General features: G+C 42.8%; 1 protein-coding gene across 1 annotated transcript; it reads right to left on the reverse strand.

Moving 5' to 3' along the window:
• Window positions 1-4441: 4441 nt before the first annotated feature.
• On the reverse strand, window positions 4442-12109 carry scrt2 (scratch family zinc finger 2). Its single transcript, XM_035646349.2, has 2 exons — window positions 11460-12109; window positions 4442-8599 (listed from the first exon to the last, which is right to left on the reverse strand). Exons 1-2 carry the CDS (start codon window positions 11617-11619, stop codon window positions 7800-7802), a joined length of 960 nt encoding a protein of 319 aa, XP_035502242.1. The 5' UTR covers window positions 11620-12109; the 3' UTR covers window positions 4442-7799.
• Window positions 12110-15960: the final 3851 nt, after the last annotated feature.

Consider the following 15960-nt stretch of genomic DNA (forward strand, 5'->3'; position numbering starts at 1 on the left):
ATGAATAACTACAGTATAGTAAATATGTGAGGTGCCATAACCCCCCCCCCCCCCCCCCCCCCCCCCCCCCCGGGCATTCACCACTTTATACATTGTCCAAGTAGAGCTGCTGCTCTGCTGTCAATCAAAAGCCACTTCATTACGCACCAGAAGAGGAGAGAAGAGTCGCTGTCAGTCAGAGCGTATAGATGTAAATCAGTCTGCATCGTGGCTGCGAACGTGTCTCGATTACCTCGATGGAGTTCGTCACACAGGTACAGCGGCAGGTCACGGAAGAACAGTTCCCACATAATGATTTGCTGTTAATATTAGATTTCAGTCCCGATGGGATTGTCACACTTAGAGCCGCTGGAGAAAATTACCTGCCAGGCTTCCGACGGGGAAGTGAGCTATATTTATTTATACCATCTTTTTCTTTTTTAACACGTTGACATCTTTTTAAAGCGATAATTATTCTGACAGCAATTTTCAGTCCTCAGACTAAAACTTTGTGACGGATGAATGTGACTGAAATCATGACGTGGTTTAGCAACAGTGGATGGTTGCATCTGAAGTTGATTATCTCACTGCTGAGACCTATGAAATGATATCTCCCTCTAGTTCATCTCCAGCAGGACCAGATTTCTTTTTAATGAAATAAATGTGCTCTCCCACCTTGAGACTGAGGTCATTTAGATGTAGATTAACTGGTGGTCTTTCTCTCCATTTACACTCAGTTCATTAACTTTACCCCCTAAAAAGCAGAAGAACATTTTTATCGATACAGGACCACAAAGCATCGTTGTATTAATCACCTCATATGCCATGTTTTCCTGCATGTATTGTGTATGGAGAGGAAGAGGAAGCTATTTAAGGCGTGCCCTCCTCGACTTCTCCCTGAGTGTTGATGACAAGTTGGATATCTTAGATGCATAAAACTGTGATTTTGACATGACTTCAAAAAGAGAAGCATACGGATGAGGTGGACCCTCTGCCAACAGAGAGACGAGGAAACAGATGGGTTTTACACAAACAGCACAAACATCAAGAACACTGAGTTAAAGAGCTTGGCAGTCTCTCTTGATGAAACAGGGAGGAATGGAGGCGCTTTTAATGAGCTTCTCTCCTGTGATGCAGAATGTGAAAAGACAAACTGTTCGCTCTTAAAGGGGCCGTCACCGTTCGGGCGACCGGTTCAACCAAACGTTTTCACTCACCTCTTGTCCAGTGACTTTGGGCAGAATGCTCGCACAGATTCACGAGTGCGTTTATGGAAGGAAATAGTCTTGAACAGAATTTCCTCCTGAGTTGAACCGACGGCTCCGTCATCAACCAACGAAGACGGTTTGCAGATGACAGTTGGTGATTGGCCAACAGATGGCGCCATGTGTATGAGAAGGGCCGGAGCCGGGTGGAATCCAGTAATGATATAGTTTATGTAATTTCAAAGATGACATGTTGTTTTCATGTTGCACCTAAAATATTTTTTGTGAGTCTGAAATGGAAAGCAAAAAAATGATAAAGAATTTTTTTTTATCCATGCTCTCTTTTTATAAATATAAATAAACATCCTCAATGTGTGACCAACAGTCCACAACTGAATATATTCACTTCTCTGACTCTAATGATTGTTTCACATATAAATAAAGATATTTCATGAGCTATATTTCAAGATGCTCTGCATTGATATGATAAAAAGCAGAAAAGCTGAAACTGATGGATGTTTGATAATTTTGCCAGAAAATGGAAACGCTTTATTTTAATAGTCAAACTAGAGAGAATTTATTTGTTACATTTCAACAGTGAAACTGAAAAAAAGTTCTGAACAATTAATTCATTATCAAAATAGCTGCCAGTTCATTTTTTTATGTTTTTTTCACAACTTTAACATTGTACAAATAAACATGAATCACAAATAACTCTAAAAAGAGGACAAAAAGATGCATACAATTTAAAATTAATAAATTAAAAAACAATAAAAAAAAAACGCCAGTTCATTTTCTGTCAGTTCACTTATCAATTATCTGTCAAATTGTTCATATCGTCCTACAAATATAATTCTTTCCCCATATTCCTTTTTTCTTGCTTTTCATCTTGACAATAAAGATCAAACTCATAGTTAAGTGGCAGAAAGACGGCAGTCGCCACGACTGACGCTTCCCCCTGTTGAACTTCATCATCGTCATCGTCATCACCGTCAAAGATCGTTGGTCTACATCTGGAGGAAGGAACCACATCTTCTCTCAGACACTCCCTCACACGATGATGACGATGATGCAGTGATGATGAAGATGACAATGGCATTTTCAGGTCAATATCTTTGAAGTCAGAGTGTAGCTCTCTCCATTTCAAAGGTTGTTTTCAATAATTTACCTGATATGCTCTGAGTGTATGTGTGTGTGTGTGAGTGTATGTGTGTGTGTGAGTGAGTATGTGTGTGTGTGTGTGAGTATGTGTGTGTGTGTGAGTATGTGTGTGTGTGTGAGTATGCGTGTGAGTGTGAGTGTATGTGTGTGTGTGTGTGTGTGTGTGTGTGAGTATGTGTGTGTGTGTGTGTGTGTGAGTGTGTGTGTGAGTGTATGTGTATGTGAGTATGTGTGTATGTTTGTGTGTGTGTGAGTATGTGAGTATGTGTGAGTGTATGTGTGTGTGTGTGTGTGTGTGAGTATGTGTGTGTGTGTGTGTGTGTGTGAGTATGTGTGAGTGTATGTGTGTGTGTGTGTGTGTGTGAGTATGTGTGTGTGTGTGTGTGTGTGTGTGTGTGTGTGTGTGTGTGTGTGTGTGAGTATGTGTGTGTGTGTGTGTGTGTGAGTGTATGTGTGAGAATGTGTGTGTGTGTGAGTGTGTGTGTGCACGGATATGTATGCAGAGCCACGATCTCCCATACCTGCCTCCCAGTGCTGATCACTCATGGCCGCTGTTGTTGCACAACCACACACACACACACACACTCACGCACACGCACACACACACACACACACGCACAGCACACGCACACACACACACACACACACGCACAGCACACACACACACACACACGCACAAACACACACACGCACAGCACACGCACAAACACACACACGCACAGCACACACACACACACACACACACACACACACACGCACACACACACACACACACACACACGCACAGCACACCCACGGGTCATGTAATTGGATTCCATGGGTTCCCATTTTACAGTCCATTGCCATGTAATGAAATCAGTTATTTACTTTCATCATAAAATGTGATAAGGGACAACATCTGCCGAGGTAAAGTTTGCGCGAGTGCTGCACATGAATGTTGATGAACATCCTGATCCGCAGCACTGAGCTGTTGCATCGCTGCACAAGAATCAACACTTGGTTGTCGACTTGTCATTTCACTCTTTGGAGGCGGCAGTGTGTCGAAAACGGACAATTTATGTCCTTATTTGTTTCCCTTTAGCAGCACAACTGGAAATCGCTGCCTCGCCACACTAGAGAGAGGAGTCGGTGCTCTGTCTCATTATTCTGCTGCTGGAGGACACTGAAGGACACAAGCGATTGAATTCAAGTGTTGTATATTCCCTGGAAACCAATCAAGAAAAGCTCCAGAATAATAATCCCTGTCCGCTGTCATGATTCATTTTTATTTTGTTCCATATTTTTCTCTGGCTTTTGAGTCACTCAGAAAGAGTAGGTCCAGCATGAAATCAATGTTCCATTAAAATGTAATGACCAGGAAGGGCCTAATAGTGGTGGTCCAGATGCTGGTGCTGTTGATAACGTGGACATGTCAGGAACTCCAAGCTGTATTTGGTGTTGTCAGGTCGCCTGCGTGCTCAGAGGATCTGCGTTCAGGTGCCTCAGAGCAGAGGAATTCAAAGTGAAACTCGTAAAATCCATCGAACAGTGACGGAGGAGGCTTCAGCTGATGGAACATTATGGTCATTAGTATAATTATTCAGTGAGTTAATGTTGACTGAGGGCGATTTCACACCACACTCACCAGTTTTCTCTGCATTTCATTACTGAGAGGACGTAAATTATGAAGAGAAGGAAACAGAAAAGTGAATGAACAGGTTGGTTTGTCCATAAACATCTGCAGTGTGTGTGTGTGCGTGTGTGTGTGTGTGTGTGCTTGTGTTTGCGTGTGTGTGTGTTTGTGCTTGTGTGTGCGTGGTGTGTGTGTGCGTGTGTGTTTGTGCCTGTGTATGCGTGATTGTGTGCGTGTGTGTGTGTGCGTGTGTGTGCGTGGGGTGTGTGTGTGCGTGTGTGTGCGTGGGGTGTGTGTGTGTGCGTGTGTGTGCGTGGGGTGTGTGTGTGTGTGTGTGTGCGTGTGTGTGCGTGCGTGTGTGTGTGTGTGCGCGTGTGTGTGTGTGTTTGTGCGTGTGTGTGCGTGGGGTGTGTGTGTGTGCGTGTGTGTGCGTGTGTTGTAAATAATAAAAGCATTTCTATTTTAAAAGAAATAAGACTTGTCGTTCCTTGTGCTATTGTTTTTATTAACGTTATCATTGCTATTGTTGTCATCATTATTAATCGCAGAACAAGATAAATCAAATCACCCTCAGCGATCATGGCTTAAGTTTCTTCACACTCAGCTGGAACAGAGAGAGAGAGAGTGGAACATCTTCATCAGTTTTTTTCTTTGAGGACCATATGGAAGGTTTCAAGCAGCCGACCATATGTTGAAGGCTTTTGTCATGGAAATCATACTTTTTGGCACTTTCTCATTGCGCAGCCAAGCCGGCCACATAAATAAAAGAAAACAAGAACAGAGAAATCATACAGAACATGGTCAAATCTTTGAGAATACACAGAGTTGGAAGTTTGTGTTTGTAGCTTACAACAAATAGCATTTTAATCACACTCCCTGATTCATATGGCCGCCCACACTGCAACTGGTACCTGTATTTGTCTTTTCCTTTTAATAAAAAAAGACAACATGAATAGAAAAAGAGCAATTAAATGTCTACATGCATTGTCATATTATTGCTGTGATATATTTACAAATATATTTACAAAATTATCAAAGAGGAACAATGTTTCCCTAAATCTAAATTCAGAATTTCAGATTCAAATTGTGCCTCCTGTTCTGTAATCGGTATTTTCCTCTGAGGATGATCTGACTCAGACAACAAGCCCACATCCTTTCATCTGCCCTTTTAAAACACCACAGTAAAATATAAAACCTACACAAAATAATCTGTTGGAAGTACAGTGTGTTGTTCTGAGTCCATCACCGCTGGTTCAGGCCATGGTGGAAATCCTCTTTCCTGTCTTTTCTCCTCAGTTTGTTGTTGTTGTTGTTTAAGACGAGCTCAGCATTACTGCGATCGTGTCATTGATTCGAAATATGCAAATAGCTGACAGTGCATTTGCCTGCTGGTGCTTGACCTTCCCCTTGGAGGTCGCTCACCGACTCATTACGCTGCCTATCTGCAGTCTGTCTGCAAACACCTGTTCTCCTCCCACACTCCACCACCCACCGCCGGTCCCACTTCAACACATCTCATCCTGGTGCGTCTGTTCAGAGGCAGTTGAGGACGATGGTGTGTGTGTGTGGGGGAGGGGGGGGGGGGGGTGGAAACGTACAGTCGTCTCTATATTAGCTCAGCAGGATTCTCTCGAATTTAAATGGGAGCAGTGGTGACTTTTTATTATTATAACTATATTGAAAATGGTTTTTTATGACCTAAATGATCATGATGTCATATCATATCATATGTCATGTTAAATCACGCCTGCCCTCAGCTGTCAGAGGAGATTTCATTACCTGGTTGCTCTTAAAAACAAAAGTACTGATATTGAAGAAAAATTAGGAACCAGACAAATGACCACATGTTGCTCATAGTCACTGCATCACTATCGTTATTGCTGTGTAACTAAATTACACCTACATTCTTGGAAAGCGTTACATTTTCAATAAGGTCATCCATTTCTGGGAATTATTTATTGCCTAAGATTCAAAGACATTAAGGGGCAAACCTCCGGTCATGAGGAGGCGTGGCCTTTTGGGAAACAGCAAGATGGAGAATATTTTGGTATTTTGTTTTCATCATTTCTTTTTATTGCCCTAAATGGACTGAAAACAGGACAGCTGTGATTGTTATACATGTCAATTGCTGTGTCAGTATAAGTTATTGCCATGGAAACAAAAGTTAATTCTGCATTCATGTGTTTGACGCCTTCTAGCACTGGTACTGTACATTGTTCCTCTTTAAAAAACTAAGTCCCGTGGACTCTCTACAGTTTTCATGCATATAAACATTTTCTTTGAAGATCAGCAGCATCTTACAAGGTCAATGGATGTTCATTGTTTAAATTTGAAACAATAAATAAATAAATACATGATAATGAACAAATAATGAAGTCTTCAATAAATACACAAAAATGAGGTCAATAAATAATAACATAGATAAATTAATACATAAATAGGTAGACAAATAAAGTATTTACATGATAAATAGATGGTACGCATCTAAACCGTGGGCGGAGCTTCGAGCGACATATAAAACAGACTGACACTTTGTAACTGAGGGCGTGTCCATATTCACTCTGAGGTGACGGGGGAAGCACCTGGAACACTGGCAGACTGTTGGTCTGGGTGTCGCACCATGAAGGAAGAACAACCGCACATGTCACTTCTGGGTCTCACTGTGTTTGAGTCCAAGCCCGTTCTTCAGAGTGAGAATATGATTTTGATCAGATGTGTTGTGTCATAACCTGTTCAACAGGCCTGGTACATGTTTCACTTGGACAACTGAACCGAAAGACCTATGGCCTATTATCAACAGCTTATTTCAAATGTTAAAATACCCACAGTTACAAAGATGCTTTTGATCAACTAGGGATAATAAGCACAAAAAAATAAATTTAGAAAAATCAAATACAAAAATAACATCCGTTGAATTGAAACATTGGTGGAAACAGGGTTTTTCTTTTTACCTTTTAAAATGATCTCCCTTTTTTGCAAATACTGTCATAGTTCACATTTTCATAAAAAGTTCATGTTGGCAGTTGCAAAAGAATTCAATTCTTAGCAAATAAAAAGCAGCATAAAAATACAAGAGGTCATTTTGTCTCTAAAAATCAAAAGAACACTGTTAGTCCTTTTTTGTGTTTTTTTCATTTTCTCATTACTATTTGCTATAAAATATCAAGAATCTAAATATTATTACTATTGATATCAATATCATTATAGTCATTGATAAAAATTCACATGCCAGGCCTCATATATAATTGTTTGTGTAAGTGTTTGTGTGTACTTGTACTTCTACTCATTGTGAGGACCAAAGACATAAACCTCAGCGTGAGGACATTTGGGAAAGTGAGGACATTTTTGCCGATTTGCACAAATTCAAAGGGTTCGAATTGTGTTCAGGGTAAACGTTGGTGTGAGGCGTTTAGTTATGAAGGTTAATATCATGATATGGGAAAGACATTGTCAATGAGCGCCCTCACAAAGATTGAAGTACAAGTGTATGTGTGTGTGTGTGTGTGTGTGTGTGTGAGTGTGTGTGTTTGCATGCATGTCCGTGTGAGTAAAAGTGTGTGTTCACATGAGCCCACACCCATGTGAGCACATCATTGTGTACAACTATCATCTACAGTCTCTATTTGGGGGAAGGTTGTTTGATTGTATGTTTCTGTGGACGATTAGCTACTGTGCAGGGAAAAAATCCAGCATCTTTTGAAATTGTCTTTGCCATAATCATTAAAGTTTCTTCACGTAATCTCAGTGAAAATATTGCTTTCTAAAAAAAGGGAAGAAAAAAGGCATGGAGGGCAGAGTGAACAGGGTTATTGGTGGTTCAACATGTTTCTTCTTCCTCGTGGTTAGTTTTCTGATCCAGAGTCGTCTTCGTCCGCGGAGCCCTTGAAGCAAGCGGACTCGTAGTGCTTGTTCAGGTAGGACTTGAGAGCGAAGGTCTTATTGCAGCGCTTGCATCTGTAGTGCTTGAAGGCAGAGTGTGTTTGCATGTGGGCGCGGAGGTTTGAACGGTCAGCAAAGGCTTTGCCACAGTGGGCGCAGGCAAAGGGCTTCTCCCCCGTGTGCGAGCGCATGTGGCCCTGAAGGAGCCACGGCCGGCTGAACGCCTTGCTGCACACATCGCACTTGTGCTTGAGGTCATGGGTGAGGATGTGCATGGCCAACGCCGGCATGGACACGTACACTTTAGAACAGGTTGGACACTTGCGGGCCATCTTGCTATCCAGGCTGCGGTGCGTCTGCTTGTGTCTGCTGAGGTTGGAGGAGGTGGCGTACGTCTTGCCGCACTCATTGCAGGTATGGCGAGGAGTGCCGGCTCCCTTCTCCTGAGCCCCAGCGTTGGCGCTGCTGCTTCTTGAGCCCCCTTCACGACTCTCGCTGTCCCCCTTTCGCCTGGAGCGTCCGTCAGAGATGAAAAAGGCATCCATGGTGTAACCCTCGGCCAGGGCCTCCGATTCACCACTGTAGAAGCCGCTGGCTGTCATGCCGGACTGGGGGCTGTCGGGGTGCTTCAGGTCGGGGTCACAGTATTCCTCTCCGCTGCTCACCTGGGTGTACAGGGGGTCTGACACTGGCGAGGACAACTTGTGCTCCATCTTCTTCTCCCCCTGGTATACAGATGGCGTGATGTAATCCTGGATGTAGCCTGGGTAAGAGACACGCAAACACAGTTGGCCAGAGGTTGTGATGGATAAGGACACAGTGACACACTGGTGATTACGTGATCCTCGTGTTGGATGATTGCCCTTTGTAAAATGCTAGCACAGAGATAATTGCTTCCCCAGAAGTCGCAGGTTGTACACACAATAGTGCAGTGATGCAGGGAAACATGATGCGATGAGGAAGGCTGCAACTTACAGAGAGGATGAGCGCTAGATAATAGCTCATCAAAAAGTCTCATTGATCAGACCCCCTCTCCCTCCTCACCATTAAAATCATGTCTCAACTCCAAACCTCGACAAGGACATTATTTCCTCAGATGTTTCATAAGGGATTTGTATTTCCTTCATTCATTCTAATAACCGATCAGCTCAAAGCTGATTTGAGAGAGCTTTCTTCGACAGATACATTTTTTGTTTCGGGACCAGATCAACTTGTCATATAGCTGCTGACATCCTGTAGCTAAAAGCACGATGAGCGATTCAAATGTCCCCGACTGTACAGAGCATGATTTCAGAGTGATATATTTTAGTTGGCATCATTCATGTCTGTCCTCCCCCTCTGAAGCAGCTCGGTGCCAGAGGAGCTAAAAGACTTGCTGGCAGCGAAATGCATCCACACAGAACTCAACATACTGTTTATTCCTCTGCTCTGAATTCCAGGAGCTGCAATACTAAATGTATTTTACCTCCACGTCTGATATTGTACGTTCTGAACGTATCAGAGCAGGAACAGAATGTGGTCAAATCCCTTTTCTGAGAGAAATTGTGCATAACTGCAGAAAAAAACCATTGTGTGCAGCAAGCGGTGGAAATTGGGTATTGACTGTTTTTTAATGAAACGCAAAGTTTTGAACTGATCAATACGCCATCATCTGTAAAACAGTGCAGCTGTTAGAACAAGATCAAGTGTCTGCGACACAATAACAGTTTATTGAGCACGGCGTGGCGTCACACACGTTGTTCGTGAAGAGGATCACCTGCCTCCAAGAAACAGGCCATTAAGAAATGAGTTGAAGTGGCCTCTCGACTCCCGAGGGGTCGTGTTCACACAGCCACTCTGTCAAACACACGAGCAGCCAACACATTGTTACGCTGCTGCCCCGAGTGCGAGCGAGGCTTTCTTTAAAAAGCATAGAAATAAAGAAATATCACTGACATAAATTCTTACAGTTACAATTTAATTCACAGTTCAATTTGACAGTTTCAGTTGTTATTTGTCACCATATCCACCTGTTTCACCGACACGTCACGAGTCTTTTGTACGATAACCTTTATTTTACTGAGAGTTATTTACTGTTTGATTTACCAAGGTCAGACGCGGAGCTCATCTGTATCGACACTCGTTCCTCTAATTCATGGAGCTCTCAGCTCTTTGTTGTCCAACAGACGCTCAAGTCAAATGTCTCCACAATGGGGGAAACGGCAGAAGTGCTGATGTGATGAATTTCAGCCTCGCAGGGAATCCTTTCATTTTTGCCTCAGCACGAAAAAGGACGATTCTTTTGTTCAAATGAAATTGTTCTTCCTCCTTTTCTTATAAAAAGCTTAATTTCATAGTGTTGAACAATAGATCCAGGAACAATAGAGAGTGACAATAATTCTACAAATGGATTCTTTAATAATCATATAAAACTGTGCAGAAGGAAAGTCAAAGAAGATTCATCACAAACTACAAAATATTCAGGTTAATTATATAAACTGTATTTGTTCATTTTTTGGTTGTTGTAACTAAACACTTATTAACCATTATAGTTTACACACCAGTCCGGTTGAATGTTTTTTTTTATTCCGCTAATCCTGATCTGTCTGAATTTCTATGAACATTGTTATTGCCTTGTCTGAATAACAGGTGGCCATCGTCCCAACACGAAGCCTCCTGACAAACCACAACAAAGACACATATGGCCCCTCGCAATGTGGCCACAAAATGGAAGCGGCGAGCTGAAAGCAGAGCGTGAAAGTGAAGGTCGCCTCTCAGCAGCGACCGGAGCTGGACCGGCCCGCGTGCTGACCACAGCGCAGCTATGTGCCTTTTCTTCATGTTTACTGTACAAGCTCCCGTCACGTGATCGGCCTCATGCTGCCCGAAGCATTTTTGTCTCCTTTTTCTCCTTCCCTTCGCTTTCCCTTCACCACAGCTCCCGTCCTCCCTCTGGCTGCACTGTACAGTGTGTTGATGTCTCTAGTGGCGACGATCGGCCTGCACGGCTGAAACTCTAACCCCTGCTAGTTTTCAAATGCCCGGAAGGAAGAGAAAGATGTAGTGGAGCGATGGGGGTGGGGAGACTGTGCATGCTCCACTTGGATGGGAAGAGGGGGGCGAGGGAGGATTGGACCATGATGGGAACCCAAGGACAATAACAGCTAAGGACAAATGTATCATCCGATACTCATCTCTCATTTTCATGAATTTTTTAGTGCACAGATACAGTCAGACTGTCGTCGGTGCAATCACACACATACGTAACTGGAGCTTCTCCTGATTAGACTCACGTTTTGTTCCCTATTTACATAAGCTAATCCGTGGCTGTGACCTGAATTGTGTCTGTCCTTCATTGGAGTCAAAAAACAAAAGTCTGGGAGCACAGAGAGATGGGGGTGGGGGTGGGGGTGGGGGTGGGGGTGGGGTGCCCCTTGAGAGGATTAATCAGGATACTGATGCAAAAACACCCAGCTGGTCACACATAACATCTCACAATAATTTACACTCTACGAGCAGGTAACAGGCTGGAGCAAAGGAAAATCTCAGCCAACACAAAATCAATCAGTGCTCCACTGCTGGTTCGGACAAACCAGCAGTGGAGCACTGACACGTCTCTAACTAGTGGAGGCGTCTTAACTCACCATTCTCACTGAGACGAACCCCGAGGCTGGTCACCGAGTCTGTGATGGAGCGTGCAAAAGTGAAGGAGTCGTCCAGGTGGTGATGGTGATTGGAGGTGGCCACGTTGGACGAAGAGAAATCATCAAGCTTGATTTTCTTCACCAAAAATGAGCGGGGCATGTTTCAATGGATAAAAACACAGAGCTGAGGGAAGAAAAATGCATGAGAGAAAAGAAGAGACCCTCTGAGGAAGCACGCGAGCGGAGCTGGCTTGAAGGTAATCCGTCCGTTAAATGTGAGGACAGCGGCCGAAAACATAAGATAAGAAATAAAATGGAAACCGGTGAAGAAAGAACAAGGCTGACGGCGATGCTGTGTGATTCTCTCTGGCTCCCCCAGCTCTCCCCCAGAAAAATACAAAAATAAAAAATAAAAGCGATCCTGTTCAGCACTGGATAGCTCCTGTGATGCAGCAGGCTGAAGGACCAGTGAGGAAGAGGAGAGATGAGACAGACAGGGAGAGGAGGGAGAGAGAGACTGTCAGACTAGCTGAGATCAGCAATCACGCCAGCCTTTATATGGGGCACAGGCAGCGGAAGATCAGGTGGTGCTGCGAAATGGAGCTGCTTAGCTTTAATCCATCAAATGTCCCCGGGGACACACATCAAATTACTACTGAACCGTCTGTGCATTCGCACACAGACAGAGGAGAAAGAACACAGCCAGACCCCCACTGCTGCCGCCCCCCCCCCCCCCCCCCCCGCTTCACCCCACTGCTGCTGCTTGCTGGAGGAGGAGTGAAGGAGGAGGAGGCAGACAATGGAGATGTGGATGAGAGCGCACTCAGTGTCCTGTCCCCCATTGTTTTCAGATGAAGTGGCACAGTTTATGTTTGCCTTGTACAGGCGCTGCCTCCCTCATGTCACCTCTGTTCCCTCCAACAGCCTCAGATCTCTGCGTCCCTGCAGCCACATGCAGAGAGAACACGTCGAGCGCTGGACCTTTATTTCAAAGCTGCACAGGAAACCAGCTGACGAGCCGAGTATCGCTGCTCTGTCTCTGTTACCGCTGCACAGATGTGTCCCGCCGTGCGTGGCAGCGAATTATCTGATTAATTAATTACATCTTTTTTGATTAGGGTGAAATCTAGAATTAGATTTGTGCAGATACTCTGTTGGTTTGTGTTTGTGGGGATTCATTAGCTCACACTGTGAATAGACTGATGCATTTTATATCAGAGCTCAACAGTTGTTGTTGTTGTTGTTGTTGTTGTTAGACTAAATGAAAGATGGATTTATATTCATACAGAATCTCTTGTTGAAGCAACTGAATGGATTCAACCACTTGTGTCACATCACTTGTTTGATTAATCAACATCCTAAAAATTAAAATACCATCACTTCTATTTCAGATATTTTACACAAGGTTTGGACGTGTTTATCTCTTTCTTTTCTATTTTGTTGTTATTCCGTTTCAACATAGAAGATAATAATTGCAGGAGGAAATTGGACCCCAATTCCAATATCATTATCTGTTAAACAATCAATTATTATTTGACAAAAATTATATTTCCACTAAAACCAAAATGTGTTTTAAAACTAAAATATTTTCCAAATACACATATTTTAGAAGTTGAAACTAGAGACATATTTGCTTGATTTTATTAAACAAGTGGTTGATCGTCATATTATTGTAGAAATCTGGGGATTCGGACCCGTTGCATCAGTTTTTTTAGTTTTTGTAAAATTTAATTATCATACACTCACAAAAACAATAACAGTAAATAGCATGAAAACATGTTACTGGTTGTAACCATAACCCATAATCTCAAACATTAGAAATGAGATTTAAAACTTTTATCAGTCCAAAAATAAAACCAGTGAATCTTTCTATCATGTCAATGTTCTGTTAGATATTTTCATTGATTACACCATTTATATTTACAATTATTTCATATTTGTAGTCAGTTTTATTTTTAAAAGTCATGTTCAATGAGACATGTTGAAACTGTTGTAAGACCACTTGTAGATTTACCTTCTGAGAAGACATTCTTTGATTGATTTCAGATATTTCCCTTTTTTTCCATATTGATCAGACTCGATGATTAAAGCCCCCCCCCCCCCCCCCCCCCCCCACACACACACACACACACACACACATGATCCTTCTCGTGACCCTGCGGCTCGGACACCACAGGTTTCTAGAGGGGGCGTTAAATCAGCGAAACCGGGATTTATCATACGTATGTGACTGTACGTTAGAGGACAAGTTCACATTGATGTCACTGAGCCAAGCTTATCGTACAGTAGAGACAAGGTCGAGAAAGGTCAGGGGAAGAATTGCTTTGTGGAATTAGGAGCTGAAGGTTTTTAATAAAAAGTCTTCTATTCCTCAGATGATCATCAATTCCATTTTTGAATAATCTGATTGCTGTAGATTTATAGTGCTGATCTTTTTGTCTTGTTGCAAAGATCATGACAAAAATAATATTCTTTAAAACAACTTCCATGGAGCAGGGAGATTAAATGACCAAAGAACATTGACTCCGAGGAGTTTGAGGTGTGATGATTTTATAAATGAATCATATATTCTTTTAGTCGATATAGTTTTTAAATTGAATTAAATATGCCTAAGATGATGTGTTTTTTCTATTCAACCAAAACTCCCAAATGTAAAGATATTCATCTTAATATAATGTCACAGGTTGTCTTTTGAGGATAATCATATTGTGAAGATATGATCATGTTGTGTTATTGTTACTTTCCTTTAAACTCTTTAAAAAAATACTAAACAAGCCATTAAGGTTTCTGTTTTCCTGTTTTTTTCTGATGAGTTTGTATAAATGTTTCATACAGTTCATCTTCCATATGGTAATTCATATTGATATTGTAAAAAACAATCAGCTATGGCTTAACTCCCCCAGCTGAGCAGGACATAAGAGAAGATGTAACCTTCCATCATATATAATAAATAAAGAAATCATTTTATAGATAAGTTGAAGAATCAGAGCAACAGGTCGGTGAACTGTGACAAACAAAAGAAACATCCAGCAGCAGGACACTCGATAGTTTACGGCCCCAGACTCCGACATGTGGTCACTGCCTCGGGACGTTACCATGGCGACTGACCCCCTCAGGCGGCTGCGCTCCGGTCAGATGGGAGAAAGGAGGCGTGGCCTCATTAACATCCCGCATGGCCCTCCAGGGTTGTGGAGACGAATGAATGATTTGTTCCTTCAGAAGTTGATAATCTCCACTTACAGACATTGAGTCTGAATTCTGACAGAATCTGATTCAGAATGTGGAGAATGTGTCAGATATAAAGACAGAGTGAGGCCAACAGGCCATTAGGCACAGACATGTATAATTCACCTCCCTCTTGCTTCCTGGTCACTTCACTGCTGCAGTCTCTGACTCTTGTGCTGAATTCATTCATTTCAAACCAGTATTATTGGAGCTTCCTGTCACAGACTCTGATCACACATGGCTCAGTGAGTGAGGCCTCGACATTTCACTGTGGAGAGGTCAGTGTATCACTCATGCCCTAGTTGGCTTGTGCCGGCCTGTTGTCCTGTGCATCTCGGAGCGTGTGTGCGTTTGTTGTCCGTGGGCAACTGTTCAGTAAATAGGGCAATTAAGTGTGAAAAGCAGAAACGAGCTAGCATGTTCCTATCTCTTTGGTGGGGGAGATAATTTATGCTAATAACATCTCTACCGCTCAAGCTGCCCAAAAATGATAGCAGACCCTTTTGGCTTCAGAAGAATCTTTTCATCCTCTTGGTTTCTCAACACCTTGCAAATAAGACAGCTGTGTGGCAGAGAATGAACGTCTCTCCCCCTCCCTCTCTGCCTTTCATCTCCAGATGATAATCTTTTCTCCTTCACTGTCTTGTATGGGGCTTGTTTGTTCTTCATTTAGCCTGTGGAATACTTGAAACCTACTTTCCCCTCCACCCCCTCCCTCCGCTGCCTGCTCACAATCTATCATCATTTTCGGTCAAGAGCCATCATAGGAAGTCGCAGCATGTGTGAATGTATTACTGTAAATAGTATCCTGTGCATGAATGATGCTTCTAATAAAACTTAAACTGGAGCTCGGTGTGCGGCTCATGTGACATAAATTCCTCTATGGTACTGAGGGCACGGAGGCTGCGGAGCAGGGGCCACGGTGGCAGTTCAATAAATAACCTTGGCGAAAGTGGGAGCAATAAACCATATGAAATCTTTACCAGCTCCCCACTTTCATGCACAGTGAGGAGCTCCGGTGTCAGCCGCCGAGAACAAATGTGTCAGCTTCCAAGGCTGACATCATTTCTTTTGTGCACTGCAACAAGAATGTGTGTTACAGTTTTAGACGTTTCTTTTTAGAGGAGAAGGTCGATTCTGTTCTCATGCACAGAGTCGATATACAGTCACCAGCTGCTAATAATGTATGACTCATGTAGTGTAAAGCATTGAAATCATCACATTTACTGATCCCAGCAGAGTTGCACTGTCTGACCAGGAGTCATGTCTCCATAAT

This window comes from Scophthalmus maximus, chromosome 3 (genome assembly GCF_022379125.1).
Source record: "Scophthalmus maximus strain ysfricsl-2021 chromosome 3, ASM2237912v1, whole genome shotgun sequence".
NCBI lineage: Eukaryota > Metazoa > Chordata > Actinopteri > Pleuronectiformes > Scophthalmidae > Scophthalmus > Scophthalmus maximus.

Excerpts from the sequence above, each read along its gene's own strand:
- scrt2 (XM_035646349.2), bottom strand. The coding sequence starts at position 11,619 with ATGCCCCGCTCATTTTTGGTGAAGAAAATCAAGCTTGATGATTTCTCT. Across the intron at positions 8,600-11,459 it reads GGTTCGTCTCAGTGAGAATG|GCTACATCCAGGATTACATC; the intron begins GTGAGTTAAGAC and ends TCTCTTACCCAG.